At 47.9% G+C, this 26,899-nt stretch overlaps 2 protein-coding genes across 4 annotated transcripts in view; one reads left to right on the forward strand and one right to left on the reverse strand.

Moving 5' to 3' along the window:
- Positions 1-93: 93 nt before the first annotated feature.
- LPAR4 (lysophosphatidic acid receptor 4) lies at positions 94-12,904 on the forward strand. Of its 3 annotated transcripts, XM_085230567.1 has the most exons (3): positions 94-456; positions 1,080-1,238; positions 10,543-12,904. In XM_085230567.1, exon 3 carries the CDS (start codon positions 10,696-10,698, stop codon positions 11,740-11,742), a length of 1,047 nt encoding a protein of 348 aa, XP_085086693.1. In that variant the 5' UTR covers positions 94-456; positions 1,080-1,238; positions 10,543-10,695; the 3' UTR covers positions 11,743-12,904. The 3 variants fall into 3 exon arrangements, with proteins under 3 accessions (XP_085086693.1, XP_085086692.1, XP_010713378.1); XM_085230566.1 differs by lacking the exon at positions 1,080-1,238; XM_010715076.3 differs by lacking the exons at positions 94-456; positions 1,080-1,238 and adding an exon at positions 2,293-8,854.
- A 9,792-nt stretch (positions 12,905-22,696) lies between these two features.
- Positions 22,697-26,899, reverse strand: part of LOC116216923 (uncharacterized) — a 34,438-nt gene continuing 30,235 nt past the window's right edge. Inside the window, exon 5 of the mRNA XM_085230540.1 lies at positions 22,697-22,864. Coding sequence (XP_085086666.1) covers positions 22,828-22,864 — 37 coding nt within the window. The 3' untranslated portion in view covers positions 22,697-22,827. The remainder of the gene's footprint in view (positions 22,865-26,899) is intronic.

A 26,899-nucleotide genomic window follows, 5' to 3' on the forward strand; every position in this document is an offset into this window, starting at 1 on the left:
CACCGTGACCCCTCGGAGGATGAGGTTTGCAGGCTGCAGGGAGGCTGTTACATGAGATATTCAGGAAGTTATTTGAGTCGCCTGGATAAAAGCCTGTGGCAGCTGGGCGTGCTGCAGAAGCGAGACAGAGCCCGCTGCATCAGCCACCAGCCCGAGGAATAACATTAGTTCCAGCCTCACAATGAGCTGTTTACTGGCCTTGGCTGCCTGTGGGAACGGCCAAGAAGAGCGGAGGAAAAGGACAGACAAACACAATGCGAGCGGGACGCGCTAGATGGGAGGCTGGGCTTTAAACTCACCCTCAGGATTTCAACCCTATGGAACTGGAGAGGGCTGAAAGAGAAATAAAAGGGCACTGGCTGCTCCGCAGCACAAACAGGCCGAGACAAATCAGCCATCTGCTGCACTGCTGCTGCCTGGAGATCCCCGGTCCTGGCTGGAGGGCTGATACTGAAGGTAAGAGATAAAGCACAGCCTTAGGCAGCGGTTCTGCTGAAAGGCAGCTCTGGGGAGAGCTGAACGACGAGAAAGCAGTGCTTGTAGCTGTGTCCCCATGTTTCTGAGAGCCTACAGGTTTTCCAGCCAGAACCCGGGGCTCTGAGAGCAATCTGCTGGGGAACCACATTCCGGGTGGCTCCGGGCAACCTCTTTGAGAAGTTTTCCCCCACCAAAAGCAAGCAGCAAACCAACAACAAGTCTTCCTAAATCCCTTTAGAAAGATTTTTCCTTTCCGGCTGGGGCTGCCTTGCAGCTCCCCGCTGCTTTCCCCACTCCCACCCCCTCCTCATCGGAAGCACCGAGGAGGTAAAGCCGCTCTCCGAGGCGCGTCCCCCCCCGGCGCGGGGCCCTGCGGGCTGTGCCGCCCCCCCGCCGCTCCGCCGGGCGATGCTCAGCGAGGGGCAGCCCGAGAGGGGCGCGGGGCGGGCCGGGCTCTGCCTGCCATCCCGTGGCCCTGCCCAATGGAAAGCTTTTCCTATCGAGACCCCCAAGAGCTCCCGCTGCCCGCAGACCCCGCGCCCGTTCTTCCCGAGACGCGATGGCCGCAGCCTCCAGCAGTTCTGTTTCCTCTCCGAACAAAGGGAGGCTGAGAGCTGCCGGGCGCTTCGGATTTTAATGATGAACAGCGAAGTTTTAGCAGCGAGAGCGCGCAGCCCTCCCGCGTGGGAATAGCTGGGCGCTGGCTGCAGCGCACGGAAAGGATCCATGGGGAACGGCAGCGAGGAGCGGGTCCGAACCCGGTAAGTGCTCAGCACAAAGCCTTCCCATCCCCATCGCGTGTCAGCAGCGAGAAATGATTGGGGCCTTTTCTGAACTCTGCCAGCTCAGACAAAGCCGGGCACGAAGCTCGCAGGCGGCGCTGAGCGGTGCGTTTCAATGCGGAATAGCCGTGTTTTGTCGGACAGATCTTCCTCCGAGAGCCGTGCTGTGATTTGAGTGGAAGAAATGAATGTTTCTGTTCTTTTCTGACTTGCTGGGAAGGAGTGGAGGAGCTCCGTGTCCCAGCTGCTGCTGAGGAAGCTGTCCTCGATCAAAACGTAATTGCCATCGTGTCACTGCAGTTGACACGTTGAGGGCTTTTCCATCCCCCTGCGTTTGGTGCAGATTTGTGAATCTGCCATTCCGAGGGTTCTGTTGTAATGCTTGAAGTCAGGGTTGTAAGAACGCTTGAATATGAGCTAAAGAAAGGGCTGTGTATAAACCTGGCTTTCAGCTTGCGATGATACACGTGCTGTGAGATCTGGTTCCTATAGGCTATATTAAAAAGTAGGAAATGAGATGCATTTCTTATACTGCGAAAATACAGCATTTTATTTCTCACTTTGGCTTCCATTTATGACTCAAATTGACTCCTTTTAAACTCAGAGGCAAAATTCCACAGGAAGAAGAAATCAAGCAGAGCTCTGAGCAGATTAAAATATCTCTGCCAGGAGTAAAATGAATGCTCGATAGCATACTTAAAACAATCTAAAGATATAGCCGTTCGGAAGCAATAGGATTTACAGTATAAAGAAGAGTTTGCAAGGATTGTTTTGTTGTTTGTTTTAAATGAGAGCCCTTAATCTGTCTTTAAGAGGGGACAATTGTGTGCTGCAGCACTGCTCTCCTGTCCGAGCAGGATGGTAAAACCCACGCGATGGGAAGTGCAAAGTTCACATGTTGGTGATAAGGATATTCCCCCCCACATCTTCTTTCCCTTACCGAAAGCCAAAATAAAACAGGCAGGAAGCTAACCTTGCTATTTCAGGGGGTTCAAAACCTATTCAATTCGAAAGACACTCCTGAAAACATGGGAGGGAGGAAGGGTGGGGGAAGCTGAGCTGCATTTCATTTTAATCCTTTGAGACTGAAAATGAGACTCCTGCCTGGCTGGGCTTAGGGCAGCTGATAGAAATCAGCCATTAGATTCTGGAGAGAGGAAGTTGCTCTCTACAGCTTGAAGCTTTCTTTAAGCTGTAGAATTGCTCTCTCCAGCTCCCCGAAAGGAGGTTGTGTTGAAGTGGGATCAGCCTTTGCTCCCAGGTAACAGCGTAGGACGAAAGGGAATGGCCTCAAGTTGCAATGTGGAGGTTCAGGTTGGATGTTAGGAAGAACTGCTTCTCAGAAAGAGTGGTGTTGCACAGGCTGCCCAGGGAATGGTGGAGTTACTGGCCCTGGAAGCATTTAAGGAAAGGAAAGGTGTAGTACTTTGGGACGTAGTTTAGTGGGCAGTATTGGTGATAAGGGAACAGTTGGAATAGATGATCTTAGAGGTCTTATCCAACCTTAATAATTGTACGATTCTATGAGCTGTGCTTGGACACAGACAAACAGAACCAATGCCCGAATGCTGTTATCCACTCACTTGCATTGCAAAGTGTTGCAGTGAGACAGAAAATGGAAAGCACTGTGCCTTCCATTAACTGCAGCGAGGCCCTGCAGCAGGGGAGGGTGCACTCCCTGCTGTAAGATGGTTACCCTCCTCCTGCCTGTGGCCTCACATGAGAGCAGGAATTAAGGCAGTTTCAGCCAAAGCTTCATCCAGCTCCCAGGGAAAGGGAGCAGCAAAAGAGGGTACAATCACAGACCATGTCGAGTTGGAAGGGACCCATAAAGACCATGGAGTCCAACCCCATGGCTTTGGGTAGGAAAGGTGTAAGATTTCCTGAGTCAATGGTTCTCAGTGATCATATTCACTGTATGCTGATATTTCTAATGCATCTGTGCAGGCTGCAACTAGCTTTGGCCCAAGCTGTGTCACTGGACCTCCATTCAGTGCTGCTGGCCAGTTGTGTATGGGTAACTGGTCTCAGTCTCATGGCCCAGGGTCACGAGCAAGACACCAGTGAGCCACCCCATCCACGGGGCTGAGGGTGAGGACAGCTCCTGGAGCTCACATCCAGCCCTCAGGAGGTCTTTCCAGGTCAAATGCGTGCACAGACTCTGCTCCTTCCCACATTGCACCTCCTCCACAAATAAGGACCTGATTTAGTCTCAGGGAAGGGGAGCCCACTGCCTTGTACAAAAGGCAAATTCTCTCCTTGAAAAGAGGATCTCTGTATTCCCAAGAACAGACAGTGGCTCTCCAAGGTTTCCTCCAATGTGCCATCTTCTCAGCTCGGTCCCACAAGAGCTGGTAAAGATGCACGCAGCCTCAGAGCCAAATTAGCCTGAGTTGACCCTCACTGCAAGTAAAGTTTTGGAATCATTTGTAACATTTTGGCTTGGTTTTGTAGAAAACGCAGCCTCTTGATCTTAGCGAGTGAAATTGTGAGGCACTGACTGATCCCTAAGCTTTGAGCAACATAGCAACGCAGCAGATTGCTCTCTCCGTGCTTCACACGCTTCCACATCACCTTGTGCACCTATTAGCCAAGTACGAAGCCCTTCTTTTTAGCTGGTATCACGTTTATTTTCACACACTGGTGCAGCGTGTTGCTCCATCACTCTGCACACAGTGCTGCCTCACACTGCACACCAAGGGGTGCTGAGGGGATGGCTGAGTGTGAGCTGCTGAGAAGGGCAGTCAGATTGATGGAGAAGATGAGGTTGCAGCCACCCACACCCACCCGTCAGAACGGAGCCTCAGACCATCCTTCACACCCCGAATAATGCAATTAGAGAGAACAAAGCCCTGTTTTATGTACCCCATCCAGTACATGAACGCAGGGCACAAATCCTCACACTAGAGCAATGCACAGGTTGCCTCCTGCCCTGCTAATTCCCATGGATGCAGACCTACAAGGAAACCAGCTGCTCTTGCACTGAGGTCGAGCTTTGCAAAAGCTGAAACAGGCATCTGTGCTGCGGTGCTGGCAGCTGGATGAGCCACGTTGATGCTAATGTACGCAAAGGAAAAAAAAGAGCCCGTGGTTTTTGGATAAACAGAGGTGAACGTTCAACAGTGCTTTGAGCAAAGGGAGTGCAGAGGAAGCAGTGCAGGGCAAGACAGCAGGCATGGCACGGGGTGAAAGGAGGGCTTCATGCTGCAGGGCCAGGGAGGGCAACTGGGAGCACTGCAATTGGTGTCCAAAGGCAAAGAAAGGAAGCTGTGGGGCTGGGTGCTGACTGGAAGGCGTTCTGGAAGCGTAAGCAACTAAACCGAGTCCCGTTGTTGGATTCAGGGAAACGGGACTCTTCTTTTTTTTCCCTTAACCACGCTTTGTAAATAAACAGGGCTGCATCAAAGGCACAGCCACCTCCAGCACCACCTTCTGCTTCTGAGTGAAAACAACCTGTGAATCTCCAAGCATTGACCCAGAGGGCAGTGCAGCTTCTCATCAAGATTTTCCTCGTATCTAAGCCTCCTTACCGCGCTCTCCATTGCACCCAGCAATTCTATTAAAGCACGAGCCTCTTGCTAAGGGGAGATGGAGAGTCCAAAGAGCAGCATTCCTACAGTCCTCCATCATCAGGCTGAGGTTTCCTTGCGAGCAAAACTGTTCTTCTTACAAGAGCAAAAGAACGCAGACTTTGCTGAGAAGCGTGAGGTGAATCCCACCATTTCTGGGCTGTGGGCCAGGCCCTCGGAAGGCCACGGCACTGCAAGGGTTAAACGGGTGATGTAAATGAAGACAGACATTCTCAGTGAAAACAAAAAGAGAGTCATGCCCCGAGGATCAGCGTCTGGATATGGGGTAAGGCAGTTCACCATGCTCTGCAGAAGGAAACATTTTAATTAGCTCAACACAAAACAGATACAGCACAGAGAAGTGACCACGAGCAGGAAATGCTTTGTAGGTCTCAAAGGACAGTGAGGAGACAACGGCGGTGCTGAGCAATTAAAAGAAGAGAAAAAAGAGGGAAAAAGGAGAGTGTCGTGAGGATGAGGTCCAATAGGCTCCAGTTTCCACCTCGCAGCTTCATCTCTGGGAGGAGTAAAACTGGGGTCCTCCTGGGGAATGGGGAGGGCTGGGGCTGCCTGCTGGTGGTAGAAGGGAGCCACAGAAGTGGGAAACACCATGCTGGCACTGCAGAGCTCTGCCTGTCTTCTGCTGAAGAGGAGTGGGAAAGCAGATGGAGAAAGCCGGTGGACCGAAAGGATCCCAGTGTGGGAGGTGTCACTGAGCCAACAGCAAGTGCTGGGAAATGGGGTAACGCTGCCATTGAGGACCCTGGCACTGTGAGTGTCAGAGCCATGAATAAGAGCCTTGCTGCCCACCTTCTGTGCTAATCATCAAACATATCCTCTTTTCACCCAGCACAACTGAGGCATTGGCTCTGACAGATTAACCCGGGGAAGAATGGCCCTCAGAAGCTACAGAAGCCTATGCGACCTATAGTTCACACTTCTAATTCTTTCCTATCGTTGCCAGACACAACAAAAGAAATGAAAGCACTTCTGCCTTCCTCACTTCACGCAGGCAGCAGCGCGGTGCTTACAGGCAGCTGCTGCCTCCCATTGCCAAACCCAACCTTCCTCCTGCTCCCACCTCAGCATGGGCTACATCAGACTACCAGAGGTGCTGGGGAGGATGGAGAGTTCAAAGCAGCCCTGCAGGCTGCTCAGTTCAGAAAGCAGACCTGAACGTGGTGCCCCATCACCAAGCAGATGGTGCTGCAGTGGGGTCTGCCAGTGGCACCTGTCACATCACAGCATGCCATGAGCCCACGCCGAGGGGAGCAGGGGGATGGAGCCTCACAATGCCAGCAAACAGATTCCCCAGAAACTCCTTCCAGTTAATGCTCACAAAGTTCTCCTCACGTGCAAAACTAATCAGCAAAGGAGGCAGCACTGGGAAGCCAGGATCCTGCTGTGGTTACAGATATTGCAGGCAGCAGAGCAGTTTGAGCTCAGTGTGAGAAGCACTGCTGCATTTCATTGCTGCTTCACTTGCTTTGAATTCACTTGTTGTAGTTTTCAAATTAATATTTGTATGCCTTCAGAGCTAACCATTTTGGTGGCATGATTGCCCAGTGGAGTTGCTATAGAATTATCACAAATGATGGCTTCTGCAGCTAGAAAACGGCTGTTTCTATCCATATATTTCACACTTACAACAGTTGTGGTGTATCTCACCTCCCTACAGTACCTATAAATGGTCTGGAATAAGTCTTCTGGCCTTATGGCTGGGTGGACATCAGGACTGGATGGTGCTGGAGGTCACCAACCTCAGTGATTACACAGAATTATCCAAACCATCCCAGTTATTGTACCACCCGGATAATGGGGATATAAATTCTCTGATGAACGTGGTTCTTGTCAAGGGAAGGCATAAACACTTATTTCCAAGGTGAGAGGCTGAGATGGTATCAAAGCACAACAAGTGCTGCCACGATCTAGAGGGATTTCTAGACAGAACAAAAAGATCCTTCAGGTTTGAAACGTTTCCACTTACGGTGATGAAACAGTTCTGCAGTGCTCAGCTATGGATATGAGCACACACAAGGTGCCCAACATCCTCCACAGATCAGCGCTACCTCTGGTATCTCCTTTTAAAAACACAGAGGAGAAAACATGGAGATGCAAAAAGTCAGTCCCAGATTTCATGCTGCCATTTTGCTGCCTCCATTTGACAGAAGCACGGAGAATGAGATGAGTGTGAAAGGAGAAGGAACGGCCTTAATGGACTATAAATAGGGTTTTACAAAGTTTACCTGAAGGTGTTTTCTGTACAAAACAACAAAGAAACCCAAAAGAACGAGAGCAGTGGTTGCTCAGAATCCTGCTGATGCTTTGAAGACTTCTTGGTGTGCAAGGAGGAGGAAACAAAAGAATCCCAAGCAGGATAGGACAGCTGTGTGCCAAGGGAAGGAAAGCATAGGTCTCCTCTGTTTTTAGTATGCAAAAGACAGGGATTCTGCAGCAGAAGGCAGATGTGAGCAAACCCTGAGCCCCACTTTGTATGAGAAAAAGGGGGTTATGCGAGGGACAGCTGCTATGGGTTTGCTGTATCATCCCCTCTACAAGAGGAAATATTGATAACATCCCCACGTGAGCCAGGCTGTGCATTCTGTGATGGTGCCACTCCTGACAGCTCGACACAACCCTTCCCTCACCCACAGAGCCCATTTTAGGCGCAGCAATTAAAGCTTTGAGCTGACTGAACCATACAATTGGAAGAGCCTTCATGTTCAACTCGGCATTTAACACCAGCAGTTCTCCCAGCAAAGCAGCAGTAGTGAATGGGATGCACATGAAGGGCATTCTGTTGCTTTAATCCTTGGTGAAGAGGAAGCAGAGCATCTTACATCCAGAAAACCAAACCTGTGGATTGATGCTGCAGAATTTAAAGCACGTGGCTCAGTCTGAAAGCAGCTTGTTTAAACCCCGCAGGGTTAGGTAGGTAAGCAACACACGCTTATATTTCCAAGACCATAACCTGGCTGGACAATTGCTGGCAGGCAGTTCTTATACAGCTGTATACAGAAAAGCTGTATTTGTCTCTGTGGTCGTCTGATGCAGAGCAAGGAAAAATAACCAGCTGATGGAGCTCCTTTTCTCCTGTGCTCTAAGCATCTGGGTCAGGCTGCTGGCAGGGACCACATACGCCAGCAGAGAAGGTAAGGATTTCAAAGCTGTCTTTTAAACCTGCTGCACCCAGCTGTGCTTTGAGGAGCAGCCAAAATCCCACAGTGTGTGCACAGAATGCAAAGCAGGGCTTCCACCCAACCCCAGCACAGCCCTGTGCAGGCACCCAGCGAGCCTCAAACCTCCCCCAGACCTGGAGCCCAGCACACCTGGGTTCTGCACACAGCAGGAGTAGAGGTGCTATAGAGGTTACACTTCAGTATAAACCAAACTTGCTCTTGATGGAGATAACACACTGCCTCTTTCATTACCGGACGAGTTATTTAATGCGTTAAGCTGAGGTTGGAACTAAGAGGCACAAGTATTCCTGTTGGAGCTAATGTTTGCTCTTGAATACAGCTAAGTTCTTGCCAAGGGGCATTTCAACTGCTAGGTGAGACTCTGCTTGTTTAGATTACCATGCATTTAAAAAAAAAAAGTGCACCGTTGAAATGCTACTGCCCTTCTCATAGCAATTTTAAGTGTTTGTTTTCTTAAGTCATTTCACAATGATGTTCATTTAGCCATGAGTTAGGAGGAAAAATGCTGAGATGAGTGCAGAAGCCCATAGGGCCTCAGATCATGCTGCTCCCCTGCACAACCCACTCCTGCTGTCAGTCCCCACATGCATGAAGGAAAGCCTCACTGGGGGCTATTATCTCGTTTCATCTCATTTCTCATTGTCACACAATCAGCTGCGATCAGATAAAGGCACATCTACCCCTGATTTGAGTATCTGCTCTGACAGGATATTGTTATCGCTGCAAATGTGTAACAGAAAACGCACACGAAAGGAGGGAAGATTTGCTGAGTTAAAAGTGCGTACCAATGCCATCCATGGAAACAACAGAGTTCAGGAAGCTCAAGGTACGCACGGCAAACCCAGCAGGACAGCAGCACAGCACAGAGCAGCAGGCAAGAAACCTCCCATGCAACAGTCCTAAGTCATTTTCTGGGACACCAAAAACATTGAAGGCGCTCAAAGCCATCTGATGAGTGAAATCAAGGGATCCTCCCTTCCTGGCTTCACACCCCACTTGTCTCTGGGCAGGATGCTGCTCATAGCACACAGTGAGCCCCGTGCTGCCAGGCTGTGAGCACAGCCAGTCCATGCTGCATCCCTCCCCAGCTGGCAGTTCAGCAGCTGGCTCACTGACAGCACGCAGGAACATTGTTAGAGTGAGTTTGGTAGGAAAAACATATGGAAAACATTTGATTTTGATCTGTTTGCATCTTCAGTCGTCTCAATTCCGTGCTTTTCTCCCTCCGTTTGTTTGTTTGCACGTTGCCATTCCAACCTTTAACGCCAGCCTGCTCAGTTATGTGTTTGCTGTTGTAACACGTTATCAATCACTTTCTGGAACAGGTCCTACAGTTCACAATGGTTTCATCTCCAAGTTACTCAATAGCTGCAGTTACTAAGACGTTTCCTAGATTACAGATTACAAAAGGGTGACAATCTGTTTTGGATTCAGTTTGCTGTGTTTAACAAGTCAAAGGTCCCCACCCTGGTTACCCAGCTTCACATCACCAAGGCATGCCCCCATCCCAGCCCACAAGCCCTTCTCATGCTGGTTAATGAGATTTCCCCGTTGCTTCTGCTCACAGGCCTCAAACACTTGGCATAGTCATAGGAGGATAACATCAAGATGGTTCAGAAAGCTCTTACTTCCAACAAATAACATGCTGATTTCAACTCCACACTTCCCCAGAGCTGACTGGATTGGGATAGAGTCCTACAAGAGTGCAGCTCATGAGATTTCCCAGATTTCAAGTTCAGAAAGGTGACAAGGAAGAGAAACAAAATGAGGTCGTCAGTGCAGCTTAGAGAGGAATTCTTTTTGCAAAGCATTTTGTGCTTTGAAACAAAATCCCGTTAGTAAATAATTGTCATTTTTGCAGAAAAATTGCAGAATGGAAACCCCAACATTTTCCCAAGCATCGCCTTGGAAAGTGTTCTATGCAAAATGTTTCTGAAGTACAACATTTCAGTTCTGCGCTTCGAAAAACAAAATGCTCCTACCTTCAGGCAGAAAAAAGGCAAAAGAGCACTTTGTCAGTACAGGTTCTTAGTATTTTTTCATTTAAAGAAGTTGCAAAGCCATAGAAGCTTCATTCCTGCACAGTTCAGAGTAAACACTAACATTTTCAGCTCCTTTCTGCTCTTGTCACATGCTTATGTGAGCAGTTGCCTGGGTGTAGAATCAGAGTAGCCTGAATATTGCAGCCCATGATGTCTTTCCAAACACAGTGGGCCAAATCCATCTCAGATTTTAAGGAAAAGCCTTTCCAGGTGGAACATTGGAATTGGCTGTCACTCTCCTTCCTACAGGAGGACAGGGGAGCAAAACAAAACCGAGCGCAGTAACTGCTGTGTCCAACTTTAATAAGTTCCAGTAATAGTGGAATTCATAACAATTTATAAAGACTGGCTGTAAACTAATTATTGGTCCTGTTTGAACGCTTGGAAAGGAAAGTGCAAATACTCTCTAGCACAGACATGCAGAGTGATAATAGATGGCAAAACTGACGGCTTTTATTTCTCTCCCCTTTAGGATGAAAGGATACACAATGAGGACATGGTAGCAAGGACTCAAGCAACCTTCCTGGAATGCGTTTCATCGGGAAGAAAAGAGACGACTGCCTTATTTTATGGATGGCACTGAAGTAGACTTTGACATTCTTTGGAAGCACACCACAGACTTGGCATGGGAAACCACAGCAACAACCATACCTGTTTGACAGATGATTCCTTTAAGTACAACTTGTATGGAGCCGTGTACAGCGTGGTCTTCATCCTCGGTCTGATCACTAACTGCGCTTCCCTCTTTGTTTTCTGCTGCCGGATGAAGATGCGGAGCGAAACAGCCATCTTCATGACCAACCTGGCGGTTTCAGATCTGCTGTTTGTGTTCACTTTGCCTTTTAAAATTTTTTACAACTTCAACAGGCATTGGCCTTTTGGAGATAGCCTGTGCAAGATATCTGGGACGGCGTTTCTCACCAATATCTATGGGAGCATGCTGTTCCTCACCTGCATCAGCGTTGACCGTTTCCTTGCAATAGTCTATCCGTTCCGATCCCGTACCATTAGGACCAGAAGAAATTCAGCCATAGTCTGTGCTGGTGTTTGGATACTGGTCCTCAGCGGTGGAATCTCAGCCTCGTTGTTCTCCACCACCAATGTTTCCAACACCAGCACCACCTGTTTCGAAGGCTTTTCCAAACGTATCTGGAAAACCTATTTGTCTAAGATTACTATATTTATTGAGGTGGTGGGATTCATCATTCCTTTGCTACTCAACCTCACGTGCTCTTCCTTAGTTCTCAGGACTCTCCGGAAACCTGCCACCTTGTCTCAGATCGGGACAAACAAAGAGAAAGTATTGAAGATGATCATTGTGCACGTGGCCATTTTTGTTGTGTGCTTCGTGCCTTATAACTCCATACTCTTCTTGTACGCTCTCGTGCGGTCCCAGGCGATAGCAAACTGCTCTTTGGAGAGGTTTGCACGGACAATGTACCCAATCACACTGTGCATTGCTACCATGAACTGCTGCTTCGACCCGTTCATCTATTACTTCACATCAGAATCCTTCCAGAAGTCTTTCAACATAAAGACCCAGATAAAAATGGATTCTCTTTTCAAGACTGAGGCCCCTCTAACAAAAACTGCTCTACCAGCACAGCAGGATGAAATAAGTGACCAGGCCATTACAAACGGGGGAGATCCAACGTCTGAATCTCATTTCTAGTGCCACGTTGACACATGCCTTATCCCCCATTACCTTTTCATTAACGCCAGGTGTGAAGCAGTTCTTTGAGAGCACATGGGTTCTCACATACTGCTAATGAATAAAAGTCACTGGGGGAATAACTGCATAGGTAGATAAGTTCCTATGGTGGGATGGTCCCACCAAATGTGATAGCTAAACACAAAACACAAAAATCCTGATGGCGCTCTATAGAGAGAATGGCTGAGTGACAACATATGTACCAGCAAAGGAGGGAACAGAACAGATTCCTTAATCAGAACGTGCAGAACATGCCAACATTTGGCATTTCTTCTCCCCAGTGGTTGACATGGGACCAGTTGGGAAATTTCAAGTTTAATTTTTCTTAGAGATATCTGCCAGTATTTCATGCCTTCTGAAATGCATCATCGTATGTTAACTCAGTAACTTCACACAATATGTATGTTTGCTTAAAAAGGTATAATAAAAGCTTTGGGCTTTTCCTTATTTCACTGCAAGAGTATATGCATCCCAGCTTTACTAGATACAGCCAGTTAAGTTTACTGTATGAAAGGTTTGGAGCGTACATAACTCTTTTGAAAGTAGGTAGATCAGTTGCTTGATGATATAAAAAAAGCTAAAAGCTAATTAAGGATGCAGTTTCAAAGTAAGTTTCATTCTGTAAGACTAAACTGTCTCTTAATTTATTTTTAACTCTCCCTAGAGATGTCTCTTAGGAGCACATTACTGCTCCGTTGCACCTGGGCTTTTGTGTCCCAGGAGATTATGGGACTGTTTCTGGTAAGTCAGCTGAAGGAAGGGGCCTGGAACCCCACAGCTCTCACCAGCCCAAGCCTCTCCAGTGGGACAGTGTGAGGCTGAAGAACCCCGGAGTGCTGCCCTTACAAAAGAGCATTTGGATACAGACAATTGGTGTCAGAGCGTCCAATTAACAGAAGACATCCAATTAACAGAAGATCTTGTCAGTAATTGCCTGCTGGATTTTTGCTATACACGCAACTAATTAAACTAAAAGATCTCAAAGTAACTCCAGAAGAAGTTAAACGAGTTAGCCACGCTCCTCTTCATTACCACAATGTTTCCTTGTTTTGCAATTAATTTATTACATATCTTGCATTTCCTTTTATAGAAATAGATTATATAAATATATGTGTAAAATTAACTACCTGTACACGTTGTTGTTTACAAGATGATTCATTTCTCCAGCTGTCGTTTCAAGCTATCCTGACCTAAATTGGCCAATTCACCCTTAAGCGTAAGACGCGTAAATGAGAAAACCACCTAAACATTAAGAATGAGGTTATTACCTCTTAGATCTGTAAAACCTACATTTTCTGCAATATAGCATCAAGCTACTTCTCCGGATACAATAGAAAAAAAAAGGCAAAGTAATAAATGAACGGGTGTTTTCTACGTAGCCATTTATCTTCGCTCTGATCAAAGCTGATGAGATACTGAGCTACAGCAGCATTATGACAGCTTACAAACAATCCATTTTCTGACACACTAAAAGAAAAATGTTTTGCTTTGACAGGAATATTAACTTAGCAATGCATTGGCTTTAAATGAAAAATATCCCATTGCTCACCAAGGCCAAGATGGGCCCTAGAGGTCACTGCTCCAGCACTCACAGGACTGTCTCTTACCGACTGCTCCTTACAGAAGGGTAAGGCCCCAGTGTCTGACTTGAACGTTAGCTTTGTTCTCATCTTCCTCCTCCTAGAGACCAATGATCCTCTCTAACCCCACAAACACGCCCCTGTAATTCAGCACATCTTGTGCCAAGAGAGCTCCTTTCTCTCCATCCCTTCCCATGCAGTCTGTATCATCCATTTAAAACACTTCGAGAATTGTATTTCCTTTGGCTGAGGAACCTGTTTCAGCACTTTCCATGAAGTGTAGCTATTTCAGAGAAGATGCTTCCATAATTTGAGTCCGAAATGCCAAGTGAGACAAGAGGCTCCAATGGAGGCACAGTTGTCCATGCACAGCTCACAGCACTGCTGGGGGAAGGAGGGTGCTGAGATGGGGCTGGGACACATCCCAGCACACTGCCCTGCCATTAACCACCAGTTGGAAATGGAGCTCGGTGAGAGGAGTGCTCTATTCATAGGGACAGAAGAGAAAGAGTACAAGCAGAAAGAACCGCTAAAAAGCTGAGGGTACGGTACTGAAAGTGCATTTCACTCTGCTGATGGGTGAAATACATGGCACATAAACAAGTGCTTGTCTCCAATGCAAAAGAAACAACCTTTTCTTCTTTTTTACATGGACCGAAGCTGGGTTCCATACTAACTTGCTCTCAGCAGGCACCCTTTATTTCTTAGCTTGCAAACCTTCACAGCTTGCAAGGAAGATGCAGAAAGCTGGGATTCTCACACTGCTCAGGGGCTGGGGGCTTTGTGGACAGGACCTGCTCTCACCCATCACCCCAGGCCGAACAGGGGCAGAACGGGACTGACAGCAAACATCACTTGTGGGAATCCTGGAGCAGCCTCTGCTCTGCTGCCTTCCTCCAGCAAAATCCAGGGGAAAAAACATCCAGCCCAGAAACCACTGTCTCGCCTTCTTAAGGAAACATTAAAAGAGAAGGGGGGAAGAACTGTGTGTGACTGGACAACCTCCAGGCTGTGCATACATAGCTTAACTGTAACCCGAGCATAATGGGTGTCTTTTTCTAAGGGAAACCAGTGCCAATGCTTACAAATCCCTGTTTGCAGTTTTATGGGGCGAGAGCTGCGGTCAATATTCTCACATAAAACGTAACACTGTCATCATGTGCCAAAATGCTAACTGAAAAGATTCATTATTTTGTAATTTAATGCCTTATAAATTACATGGAGATCAGATGTTGACTGACACTCACATCTGGTAGGACAGTTCTTGACTAATTTTGTTCTAGATCAGGTATACCGAGCAAATGCTCTATGTTTTGTGTATAAATAACCAATTAGGCATTCAGAGAGAAAAAAAATCACTTCTCAGAGGCTGGTAAAGCCAGGCTGGAAGGAATGATGGTGGTAAATGAAAAGTGGATTCACAGTTTTTCTGGCTAACATGCGGTGTTCTTTCTGCTGCCTAACAAAAGGCTGTTGTCAGCAAGCAGCACGCACCAGAAGTGCGAGTTCCAAAGCAAAAATCAAATTAATGAGAAATTAGTGCCTTATCTAGCTGGAGCGGGGAGACAGGATGCAGCAGCCCTCTCAGATACTCAGAACATACAGATACTCTCAGAACATACAGCATTAGCCCAGGGTTCCACCGCTGCCTGCCAGCTCAGCTTTCCTGTCCCTCCGCCTTCCTCATGCGATTTGTTTGCTGCAAGCTCACCAGATTGCTCTGCTCTACTGGGGAGCTGAAGCCTCGAAAAGCAATTTCTGCCCAAACTCATCTCTTCATATGTACATCTATGCACCACGATGTGCTGGTTTGAGTTTTCATGGTGGTTGTCGTGGCATAAGGAAGAAGGGCTTTGTGTGACAGCCACCACAAAGGTCTCTTCCCATAGCAGGACTTCCTGGTAACACAACAGGCTCTGCATCAGATAAAAGGTGCCCAGTGTTCGTGTGACAGCATAAATCCTTTCAGCTTGGGAGCGTGAATTACTCAGGCTCAAATCTATGAAATGCAAAGGCAAGAATGCAGCACAAGTCACACAGAGGTTGTGCACTGGCTGCTTGTGCAAGTGAGAAGGATGAGAAGTCTCCGTCCTCAGCGAACAGAGCGGTTCCTCCTCGGTGCCCATCACAGCCCTGCTTTTTGGGTTCTGCCCCTGGGTCCCTCCACGAACACCCCCAGGGCTTTGTGAAGCTGTCCCCACGATGCTGCAGAGGCACACTGGGTCTCACCGCTCTGCACGCACCGCTCACACCTCCCCTCTGACCAACAGCAGGTAAAGGAGCGAGGGACCTTTCACCCTGGTGGGACTGCACTACAACTTTGGCAATCTCCTTGAAGGCTGCTGTCCCTACTCAACCCCCAGTGCTGCTCCGTGTCTCTCAGCAGCAGAATTTGCTGTAAAACAGGCAGGAAATGACCATCTTGGAAACACTGTCTCAGAACAGGGAACAGCAACAAACAACACTGCTGTGAAAGCGCACTTACACAGAGCTCTGCTTGGAGAGGAAAACACTCAGGAGGAGCAGGGTACTGGAGAGGAGTGTTTCCACAACACGCCCCAGAGATGCTCAAACCATCAGCGCTGCAGACTGCAAAGCCCAAGCAAACAGGGTGAGCCGTGGGGAGCTGCACAGAGGCAGCCGTCCTGCTGGCACAGTGCTGTCCCCCCCCCAGCACACAGTGACCCCAAGACTTCCCTGCAGCCCAAAGGGCAGGCTGCAAACTGTCCTTGGGGTGTGATTTAAGGGCAGCAAACACAACAGCCCTTGTTGCTGTAAGCAGATTATGCTGCTCGGCATTAAGGGGCACAGCTATTCTGTGCAAGATTACAAGTCCCAGCCCTGTTTCTCCCCATCTAATGCTGATGTTGGCTTTGAGTGCTGACCTCAGGCTCACCTTTGAGCCCCATCTGGGTGCAAGCAGTACATTGGGTCTCTGGCTCAGCTCCAAATACCACAAGGTGTTGCACTGCAGAGGTGTCACGTTTGGAAAGTTGACCTTATGACAGACTCAACAACGCACGCAAACCAGAGCCTCGTAAGTGAGAAAGATCTGTGCAGAACATTTACTTCTCACAACAGCAACCAAACTGCCTCCAGATACCGATCCCTGCCGCTGGAATCTTCGTGCTTGCTCTGCAAACATCCTTGTGTGTCAGTAAGGGCTGCTCCTGCTGTGCTTTTGCTGGGGGTGCAATGTGCAGTGAGCTTGCACCGATAGAAGCAAAGCTGCCATGCAGAGCCAATGCAGCCCCAAGCAGAGCCTCGTGCTGGGCAGGCTGCTGCACCCTGCAGGTCAGCAGAAAGGGAGGGAGACAGCAGGCAACTTGTCTTAAGCTCGTCATTAAACGCAGTGATTTTGCTCTCAACAAGGAAAAGGATCACACAATTCCTGTTTTTCTACAGAAAATGTTGTTTCTTTTAAAAACAACAACACTGCTGGCTGTCCCCAGCTCTTAAATTGCACCTCTCCCATGCAAAAGCAGGCTCTCAAACACTGGGACAAGGAGGGAGTCAGGCAGTGTGTCCTTAGGGTCGCTGTGTGCAGGTTATCCCAAATATTTCACTATCAAGTACCTAAGAAAGCCCCATGCTGACTCCTCTCTGCCTGCTGGATTTAACCAAGATAAATATTGTACAGAAATGAACAACATGCATGTTCTGCACTGCTTGCTCTTGTATAAACGTGTGTGTACAGCAAAGCAGGAAAGTCTTATCTGGAAAAACAGTACGTGTGAGTGTGCTCATTTATTCCCAGCTTCTATAAATACACATCAGCTGGCATAATGCTTAAACTGAAGGTTTTCTGCAGACCTCCTGGGAAAGTGACTACATCCATCACAAGTGGAGAATTCCCTGAAACCACACCATGGGAAGATGCTTTTTCTTCTGGTTGTACACCCACAGCTACTGAGATCCTGCATCCCCCCCAGCAAACAACTGCCTTCCTCACTGCAGAGCCCAGCTCGTGCTCTGTTATTTCACTTTGCTATCTCAACCTGTTTGGTTTTGCACTTCAGCTCTTGTACCATCAAAGCACCTTCTGCTGATACAGCAGCGTGTCCTTGGGAAAGAAATAAGGAGTGCTGTTAAAAGCATCCTTTAAAGTTATCAGTGGGCCTGCAGCTAGGAGGGACAGTTATCACCTTATCCTTGTCAGCCACAGCAGGACAGCTCGAGTACACTTACAAGGCCAAAGAAAAAAGGGATCTGGATAAAGCAGTGTCAGGATGCATTTACAATTGCCTGACTTTCAGGAGGAGTCCTCGTATGTGTGAGACTACCGTGGCCATGAGCCAGACCTGGATGCAGAAATCACAGGACTGGGCATTTTGTCTGTGTAAAGCTTTTCAGTCACATGTGGATTTACCCAGCATCAGAGCCTCAGATTTGGTGTGATCCAAGCCTTTAGTGACAGGCTGAAGGATATGCTGCTACACTGAAACTCACCATGAGCAAATTCCCTTAATTCCCTTAAGGGCAAAATAAACAAAACAGAAAACTCATTTAGTTACCCAAATACAGCCCCATAAGAGACACTTCAGTTCCCAATTCACCAACACTTAAACCAAGATAACCCTGTGATAAGCAGGAGTGTTGTGCTGCAAGCTGACTATGTCAGCTTCTTATTGCACCAGGTATAATTCAACTAACAGCAATAGTCTGCAGGGTGATGCATCCCTGCACAGCTCCACTGCTGCTCTGCAAAGCACAGACCACCCCACACTGCTCCAGAGCACAAAGACGTGCCCAGAAGGTTGCTCATCCCTGGGGGATGTGGCCTGAGAGCTGCTCTCCATACATGTCAGCTGGGATCTGATTTCACACGAGGTTTTTTTAAAGGACTATGAAGGCAGAAAGGTGAGAAGGCAGCGCAGTAAAACATTCAAGGTCATTAGTGTATACGCACTTGTGTATCTCATAATAAATTCAGTGATTTTTAGGAGTTGCTTACACTGCAGAGGAGGGTTAGGATTTGGGAGGAGCAGGGCTGGAGGAGCAGAGAAAGGTTGTGCTCTGAAATCAGGACTGCATCTCCCCAAGCAGCACACAGATCTGAGCCTTCCTCAGGATTTGCATCCCCTTGCCAAGTGTGGGGTGGGGGGCAGCCAGCCCCACCTGAGCTCAGAGCAGCACTGTGCTCCAACCCCCATAAATCCCAGCTCTCAGCAGGGGCTGCTGGCCCAGGCTCAGCACTGAGCTAACGCGGCCCCTTGTTTCCTCCTGTCCTTGGCTCACACCTGGGCAGCCCTGAGAGCCAACAGCACAGCCCAGGTCCACCCACAAAGCACCAAACCTCCACACATCAGGTGCTTTGCAAACAGTTCTGCAGTCCAATGGGGTTTTTGGTTTTCTTTGATTGCAAACAGGGGTTTTTAACCAGAGCAAGCTGGAAAGGAGTTTTCCAAACAAGATGCAATCATGCATCTTGGGCTGCGGGAGGGAAGAAAATCATTGCCTGTTGCCAAAGCCATTGCAGTGAATCACAGCCCTGCAGGACCAGAGCCATCCGACAACAATAGCGATCCGGCAGTTCGCATCTGTGAGTTAAACAAGCTCACGAGCCCTAAAAATAAACCTGCTAAGCTGCTGAAGTCGTATTTTCCTACCAAATTTCCTGCTGAGCTGTTCCAACCATCATTCGACCGCATACTGCCTCATTGATAGACCTTCGTGGTTTATTGCAGGCAAGGAGATTTAATTAGCAAGCGAGGAAGCAAGGAATTCCTGTTGGTGTTTTTGTGAGGGGGGAGCTGGAGGGAAGAACAAATGAGACAAATTATGAACGATGTGAGCGTTTTCCTGGCATCAGAGCCACCTCGGGATAAATGTGATCCTATGAAACACACCTCCTTCCTCTGTGGCTCTCCTTTCCTTCCCTTCATACAGCGTGGTTTAAATAAAGAAACATCTGCAGAAACTCTGCATGGAGAGGTGTAGGACAGCAAGGGCTTTGTGAGCAGGGGATCCCAGGCTGCAGAATGGAGCTGGCAGGGGTTTCACAGAGCTAAATGTCTGTTCCCAATGGGGAAACATGCTGCAGCACTGACACAGGCCAGGGAGTGCTATGGGAAAGTACGCACTGAATATCACAGCACAAAAAGACATCCGAGAAAAAAGGAAATGCTATGAGACAACCTAGGCAGCAGATGTATGGGATGAGTCGCTGATAATGCAAAGATATTTGTGGTGTGAGTAGCTTACAGCAAGAGCCAGAATTACCCTTTGGTTCCACAGAATGACTACTTTTTTTTTTTTTTTTTTTTTTTTAAGCGTGGGAGATCTCAGAAGCAGACCCTGTCTGTGTCTTCCTGTCTGTGTCTAGGGAGAATCCAAAGCAAGAGAGGCTCAGCCCCAACCAGGGGTTTGTTTGGGAAATGAGCTATCAGGGTCCCCTTTCCAGGTGCTCTCTGGATGCCTCCTGGACCAGGAGAACTCAACCTCTGTTGATGCCAACAGAAGACCCAGTCGCTGTGCAACCACAGTGATTCACGTTGTGCTGCTTTGCTCTGCCACCATTCAAAGCAGTCTCTATCTGCTGACTGCAAGCAGCACCACAGCAGTGTCAGTGCTTCAAACAGGAAATCTGCATCACAGGGCTCTGTGAGCAGCAGCCACTGCTGTCAGTGCTGCTCCTTCCCCTGCTCCTCTGCTGGATGTCCCACCTGGAGGAGACGGATAACAGATTTAAAGCAGTTCCTCATAAAAACCACTGCGTCCCACTGCTCCAGGAGGGAAATTTCATCTGCTGAAGTTGAGCAGAGAGTTGCAGCTGGAGAGGGGGGAGACCAATGCCTTGCACAGGATATATTTTTACTGGCTTGGTCTCCCTTGGCTGCTACAGCAAGAAAACCTGAGGGCACTGGGCAAGAATCAGGCGTCAAGTTTACTTCCTTTTCTTGCAGAGTTTAAAGCAAAAGAGCATATTTCACTGTGCCCTCTCATGAAAACATACTAAGCATATATAAATATATTCATTTTGCCATAGCTATGCGTGACTGCGGTGGATAAAGACCAGAGACAGGGTCTGGTGTCTGTCTATCACTGACATTACACTGGATGGCTTCAAATACAGAGTTCCAGAGATACGTTAGAGGACACTTGCAGGAAGAATGTAACCGGCTAATTGCTAACGTGCTTGGCTGAGGGCTGGGAGGGGACTCCAGGGCCTGAGCAGAGCTGATGAAAGCTGCACCTCTCAGCTGTGTAACACCAAGCCAGAGCCATGGGGTGCTTGTCGGATCCAGGCAGGTTGTGCAGCCCAAGGTCACAGCTTGCCCTGCATAGAGCAGCACAGTTGGGCTGCAAGCTCACACCATGCCAAGAGCCCTCCTGCCCCAGCTGTGTCACAGTGCTAAGGAAAACAGTGCCTTAGAATCATAGAATCCCCCAGGTTGGAAGAGAACTCCAAGATCATCCAGTCCAACCATCGACCTGTCGCCAATATTTCCCAATAAGCCATGTCCCTTAGTACTACATCTAAATGTTTCTTGGTCCCTCCAGGGACAGTGACTCCACCATCTCTCTGGGCAGCTCGTTCCAGCATCTGACCACTCTTTTTGGAGAAGAAATTCAAACCCTCCACCCCCCAGCCAATACTGCAGCGGTGAAGCCACAGCATTTCACACAATAGCTCCAGACCTCGAGTGGTCACAGATTGCCAGGTTGCCGCTCCTCAGGGACAAACACACTGGTAGTCAGCTTGTTTCTGATTGGTGCTACTCTTTCACATTTTCATGTGAACATGAAAAGTGAGGAAGGAAGCTTCATCTGCACACGAAAAACATTTCAGCTATGGGAAAACAGGATAAATCAAAATGCAAAGGGATGCTGATAATCCAGGGATTGAATTACTGAGTTAACCAGCAAGCTCCAGTCACGTTTTGGAGACCATCCTAGAAAAGGCCATTTATTCCCAGCACCATAGCAACAGAGCATTGGTTCATGTTGTAGTTTTGTGCCTCGAGCAGGAAATCAGGGAAGGAATTTTGATTATAAGAGAGCACTGCTGAAGATGTGTCTTTGGATAAAAAGCCTTTTCTGCAGGGGGGGTATAGGGTGGGGAAGACAAGCCAGCTCCCTTTGTTTCTCAACTCATAGCCAAGCCCTAATCCTGTACATACAGCCTGGCAAAGTTGGATTTCCATGGCAACTCTCTCTCAGGACAGCAGAGAAAGCTGGCAAAGGGGGAAAAGGTCATGATTTAAATACCTTCTTGCTACTACGAGAGACTGGATGCCAAACACACAGAATCAACTGGACGTTTAAGATGGATCTATTTACAAAAAAAAACCTCCTCCAGTGAGAAACCCATCCTTTTAGGACATGCACCTTCCTGGCCTCGCACAGCATCCTACGCACTTTACCTTGCTTCTGAATGACCACAGCCCCTCTGCTTGCTTTTGCTCAGGTCGAGCTGTGCCGCAGGCAGGACTGAAGCAGACTCAAAACACAAAACTTAACAGCCCTGTGTCTCAAAGCCAAAGGGAAAAATCACTTTTAGAAAGCTCTGCTGAGCTGTCCTGGAGCTATCACAGACTTGGAAGAATGGAGCCCTAGTTCAGAAGCCATGCCAAGATGCCTGTTCCATGCACGCTCTATTTATAAATCAAAATTGAAACTGTTTTTATAGGGTGTTTTTCCAACCAACCAACAGCTTTTCCTTTAAGAAGCAACAAAAGCCCCCCAGACGCTGCTTTGAGCACTCAAACAACAACAAAAAACCAACACAACAACAAGGCATCGAGTCTCAAGTCTGCACACCTGCAGTTTGGACACACGAAGCCAAACCACCGACCTGCCCTTAGCACAGGGCTTCACACACAAGCACTGCTGCGGCTGAGTGCTGATAACATCATGTTATTCCCCCTTCTGATGGCCAACACCTCCATCTAGCAGCAGGAAGGAGGCAGCCAGACATTGCTTGTCTGAGTGCCCAGGTGTGCTGGGTTTTTACTTCGGATGCCCAGTCATCCCATTGTGAACATCAAATGTCACCAGAACACCAACAGATTTGAATTCAGGGCAGATCCTTAAGGCACCAACGGTGCAATTACTCCAAAATATAAAGAATTTAGACAGTGTCGCTATTTGTCTTTGAGGCTCTGGTGCTCATTTCAAGTGAGAGCTGAGGTTAGGATAAGTGCTCTCCAGTGTCCCTCTCCCAGTTCTCTAAGGCATGACTGCAATAGCTCATTAGACAATGTGACAAACAATAACGCAGACTATTCCAGCTCAAAAGACAATAGGACAGCTTTTCCTTCCAGCCTTTGTGAACATTAAAAGCATATGTGTCTGAAAGTGGCATCTCCACATCCAGCAGCTGCCTCCTTACCTCCACTCCGAAGGCACGATGCTCAGCACTATGGGATGTGGTCACTGAATGATACCATACGAGGTCTGCAGACCAGCACAACTCCTTGTGCACATTGCAGGACTGATGAGATGGGGCCAGGGAGGACAGTCATCACAACGCTTCTCTGCCCACTGTCTGTTGGAGGATCCTGGAAAAAAATAGGATCATTAGCAGCGAGCATCTAGGTACGTGTTGCTTTGCAGGCACAGAGATGTCAGCTGCTCCTGGGCCCTGCTTACGGTCTTATCCCACCTTCGGAGATTAATTTAGTCCTGGAAATCCAACCAGATTCTGCCTGGCAAATCATGCTCCCAAAATGCATCTCCTCAAGTTACCTCTCAGCCACCTAATTTGATTTTACCCAGTTAAATGCATTACCCTGCCTTAAGGAGTCAGAACTAAGCCTGACATCTGCTAACACAGGCTGGACAGATGTCTTGAACGCTACCATCAAATTAAAAGGTTGAAGAGAGAGGGCTTGAAGTCTTCCTATGTCCCCAAAGAAATAGAGGTTAGAAGAAATAACAGAAGGGGAGAACAGGAAAAAGATATGAAAGTGCCAGGTGAGCTCAGGCAAAGGAGGAGTGGTAGAGCAGAAATAAACCTGTCAAAGCACAAGGCAAGGAGAGCCCTATCTGGAGAGAAAAGATAACGAGGCAGAAGAGGGAAGTGGTGCAGGACGGATGGGAAGGAAAAATCTGGAACTTAAGGCATGAACTCAGAAGAAAGGTTAAACCACGGTGAGTCACTTGTTTGCATCCCTCAGCCATCACATGCTGAAGCTCTCCTGCAGGGCAGACACTTCTGGTCCAGTTTTTCTTGTGAGACCCCACATGCAATGATGTAACGTGGCCCAAGAGGGCAGACCATTGCCACTCCATCACTGCTTGCACAGTAATTCCTAAAGAACCAGCTCCCAGCAGGAGTTCACTGGGTTGTTATTCTACTGCAAGCTTATTACAAGACTAATTCCAATTAAATTCAATTATTCTCTCCCATCAAGGAGACCTGAAACTTTCCCCTTTCACTGATGTCAGTCAAGGCCGTGTGGGAGCATCAACTCTGCATGAATTCCCAGAACATGCACACTCCCCATCTCCTCTCCTGCCCATCCCATTGCAAGGGCACTACAGCAACACACCCTGCAGGAAACACCTGGGAATTACTTCTAGTCCTGCATTTACTGCCATTTGGAATAAGGCTTCTCCAGTTAACCCCTATGAGGCTGAAAGCACTTTGCTAAGACCCATTCACAGCATTTCTGGGCCTTCAGCTGCCTCTCCCAAACGAAGAGCAGAACATGAACAATTTCCTATTCTTTTGTTCCTGCAAACATCTCTCAGAAGCTTTATTTTGTAAGGTAATCATTGTAAAAGTCTGACCACTGAGCGTGGTAAAAGATGCTCCTGGGTTTATTGGGACCTATTTACAAGAAGAGCATTCCCCAGTGACACATGATTGCATCCACATGGCCAGTTCTTCTCTGCTGCTTAGAGAAGCAGGGCTGTACTCTGCCCTTGTGTCATACAGAGAAACTGCCCAAGGTAATGGTCAAGCTCGTGGCAACAGATTGGCAACAAAACCAGAAGCCCAGCTGTGAGGGCTGGACCCAAAACTGCTAATTGACATTGGAATCCTGGTCCTGCTGAGAGCAGCAGCAGCAGAGGGCAGCCGTGGACACGGAAGGAAGATGCAATTAGAAACAAAAAAAATACGCGGGGCTGAGGGTTTCCTTCCACAAATTCATCTCCTGACAGAAAGCTGAGGGTGCTTTTGGAGGAAAAATACTGCTGGTACCCATGTGACCCTGTGAGTAGAGGAAATAAGGAAAAACAACCATTAAGGGGCCTTCAGAAAAAAAACTCAGCTCATCTGAAATCTTCTTCTCCAGGCCAATGTGAGGCACTTCAAATCCTAACGATACCCACAGCCAGGATTTATTTCCCTACAGCTGCTCCTGATGGTGCTTTCCCTCTGAGCTGCTTTTGTCCCTCCCTTGACACATCCGTTTGAAAAAATATTTGCTGCTCTAAAGCCCCAAATGGTTTTTCCCATTGCATCACCTTGAGCTAAGAATGAATTGCATTTTTATAGAGGAAAGGAAGATGAGATTTTAAGCACAGGGGAAGAAATAGTTTTCATTTCTTGCAAGCCACCATACAGAAGAAGGATTAGAAGTTTTCACTGTTTTTAAAATTGAATACTGTGAGTGTTGTATAAGGCACATACTGCCATCGTGTGTGCAGGAAGGAAAATGAGAGAAAGCTCTGACTTGAGCAGCCCCACAGCTGGGAAGTCACTGTTTTCCAGATCTTCAAGCAGATCTAGGAGCAATGCTCCAGCTGCACCTGCCCTCCAGCAGTCTCCCTGAAGTTCAGAGTCATTCTTTGACAGTAATACCCTTAGTTATTATGGTGGTGTAATGCTAGAATGGGATGATAATAGCAGGGTGGCAAAGTCTTTGGCTAAAGCAAATGAGAATGAGCCCAAATGCAGCAGCCACAGATGCAGAAATGAAGGAAAAGAGCTGCTTACCTTTGGAAGGGCTCAGGTAGGCAGGGATCTCCAACAAGAGATACCCTCACCTCCACTGCCAACCCTTAAATGAAGGCTGTGCAGGGGTGGATCCTGGCTCCATCCCTTCCATCACTCAGTGCATTGCATGCACCTGAGCTCCCCTGGGTTGGCCCTGCCTTCCCACCAGCTGCTCCATCACTGCTTCAGGCCATAAGTTAGCATTGCCACTACAGGTGGCAGAGACTCAATTGCACACCTATAGATGCTGGGAATTAGAGTGAGGCTCTTGAAAAAGGTACAGAAGGCACTTGTTGATGATTTTCCTTATTAATCCCCTGAACCAGAGCATCATTGTCCCAAAAAGGAAACTTGGCCATTCTAGGAGAGTTTTTCAGTGCTTATTGCAACAAGATGGACAGAGTGATTATTACTTAAGAAGGCTGAACTTCTCATGTCTTCATAATTGAAGAGAGTTGATCAGAAATATTAAGAGAAGGGGCAATCTGAAAGACCCCTGGCTTCACATGAAAGCTGATGTGGAACTCAGCTCCCAAGCACACACAGAAGTGGTTATAACTGAGAGAAGAACCATCTGTTAAAATGTAAACCCAAAGCAAATGATTTATTCTTTGAGGTTTGCAAGAACAAAGTTCTTTCTGCCCCTCCAGCTTTCGCACCTCTTAGAAAGTCATTACGTCATTCCAAATTGAAAGTACCAGCGGTTTGCTTGGACCTCCTAACATCACTGTCATAGCATAGGCTTTTTCCTTTTCTAATTAAGCACAGTCCTGAGCAATTAAGGGCGGACAGTATTTGCTGTTCAAGATACGACTGGCACCTGGGAAAAAGCATTTTAATTCTATATCAAGAGCGGGAGAAAGATTGGAGGGAGAAAGAATGAAAGAAGAGCTGGATGGAAAAGGTGGTCTCAGGTGGAAAGTGTAGGCCTGAAATTGGAGGTTGTTGTGAGGGATAAAGACTTCTCTAGAGAACAATGAAAGCTTTCAGAGACAAAAAGAAAATGTAGAAGAGAGGTAAAGGAAACGAAACAGAAAACGAACAAAATGAGAGCCAGCATTGCAGAAACAGGACTGGAAACAAGTGGGCGATGTAAAGATAAAGGGGTTCTGCCTGTAAGGGGAGGTCTGCAGCACCAAAGGGGGCAAGAAGACAGGAGGACTGGTTAGAAGGAAAGAAATGAGAAGAGATGGTGGGGTTTGAGGACTGGGAAAGGGAAGATATGGGGGAGGCAGTGAAGAGCAAGAGGAGGAAGGTGGAAAGGAGGACATCTTTGTTGCCAGGAGAGCTACATGGAAGGCAGCATCAGCGTACAGGGCTGTTATACTGCGTGGGCTGACAAAAACAAGAAGTGTCCGTGGGTTCAGTTAACAGACTGCTTCCTTCAGAAACCGTCGCTGAGGCACAGGGGCTGCTGGTGGGGGTGAGCCCTCACCACAGGCAGCCCCATCTGCAGACACCCACTGCTTCCCCTCTGCCACAATGGGGCTGCTGAGATGGCCGCAGGAGACCTTCCGCTCCAACAGAGCTCTGTGAGCAGCAGCTGAAGGCGAATGGTCTCAGAGCAGCACCTGGGTGCACACAGAGCAAGCAGTGGCCCCTCCCCTGCTGCTGGGAGCACCACTGCCACCATTTCCACCATTCCCAC

The sequence above is a fragment of the Meleagris gallopavo genome, chromosome 9 (genome assembly GCF_905368555.1).
Source record: "Meleagris gallopavo chromosome 9, MGAL_WU_HG_1.1, whole genome shotgun sequence".
NCBI classification, from domain to species: Eukaryota; Metazoa; Chordata; class Aves; order Galliformes; family Phasianidae; genus Meleagris; species Meleagris gallopavo.

Coding starts and splice junctions, on each gene's coding strand:
- LPAR4 (XM_085230567.1), top strand. CDS start 10,696: ATGGGAAACCACAGCAACAACCATACCTGTTTGACAGATGATTCCTTT.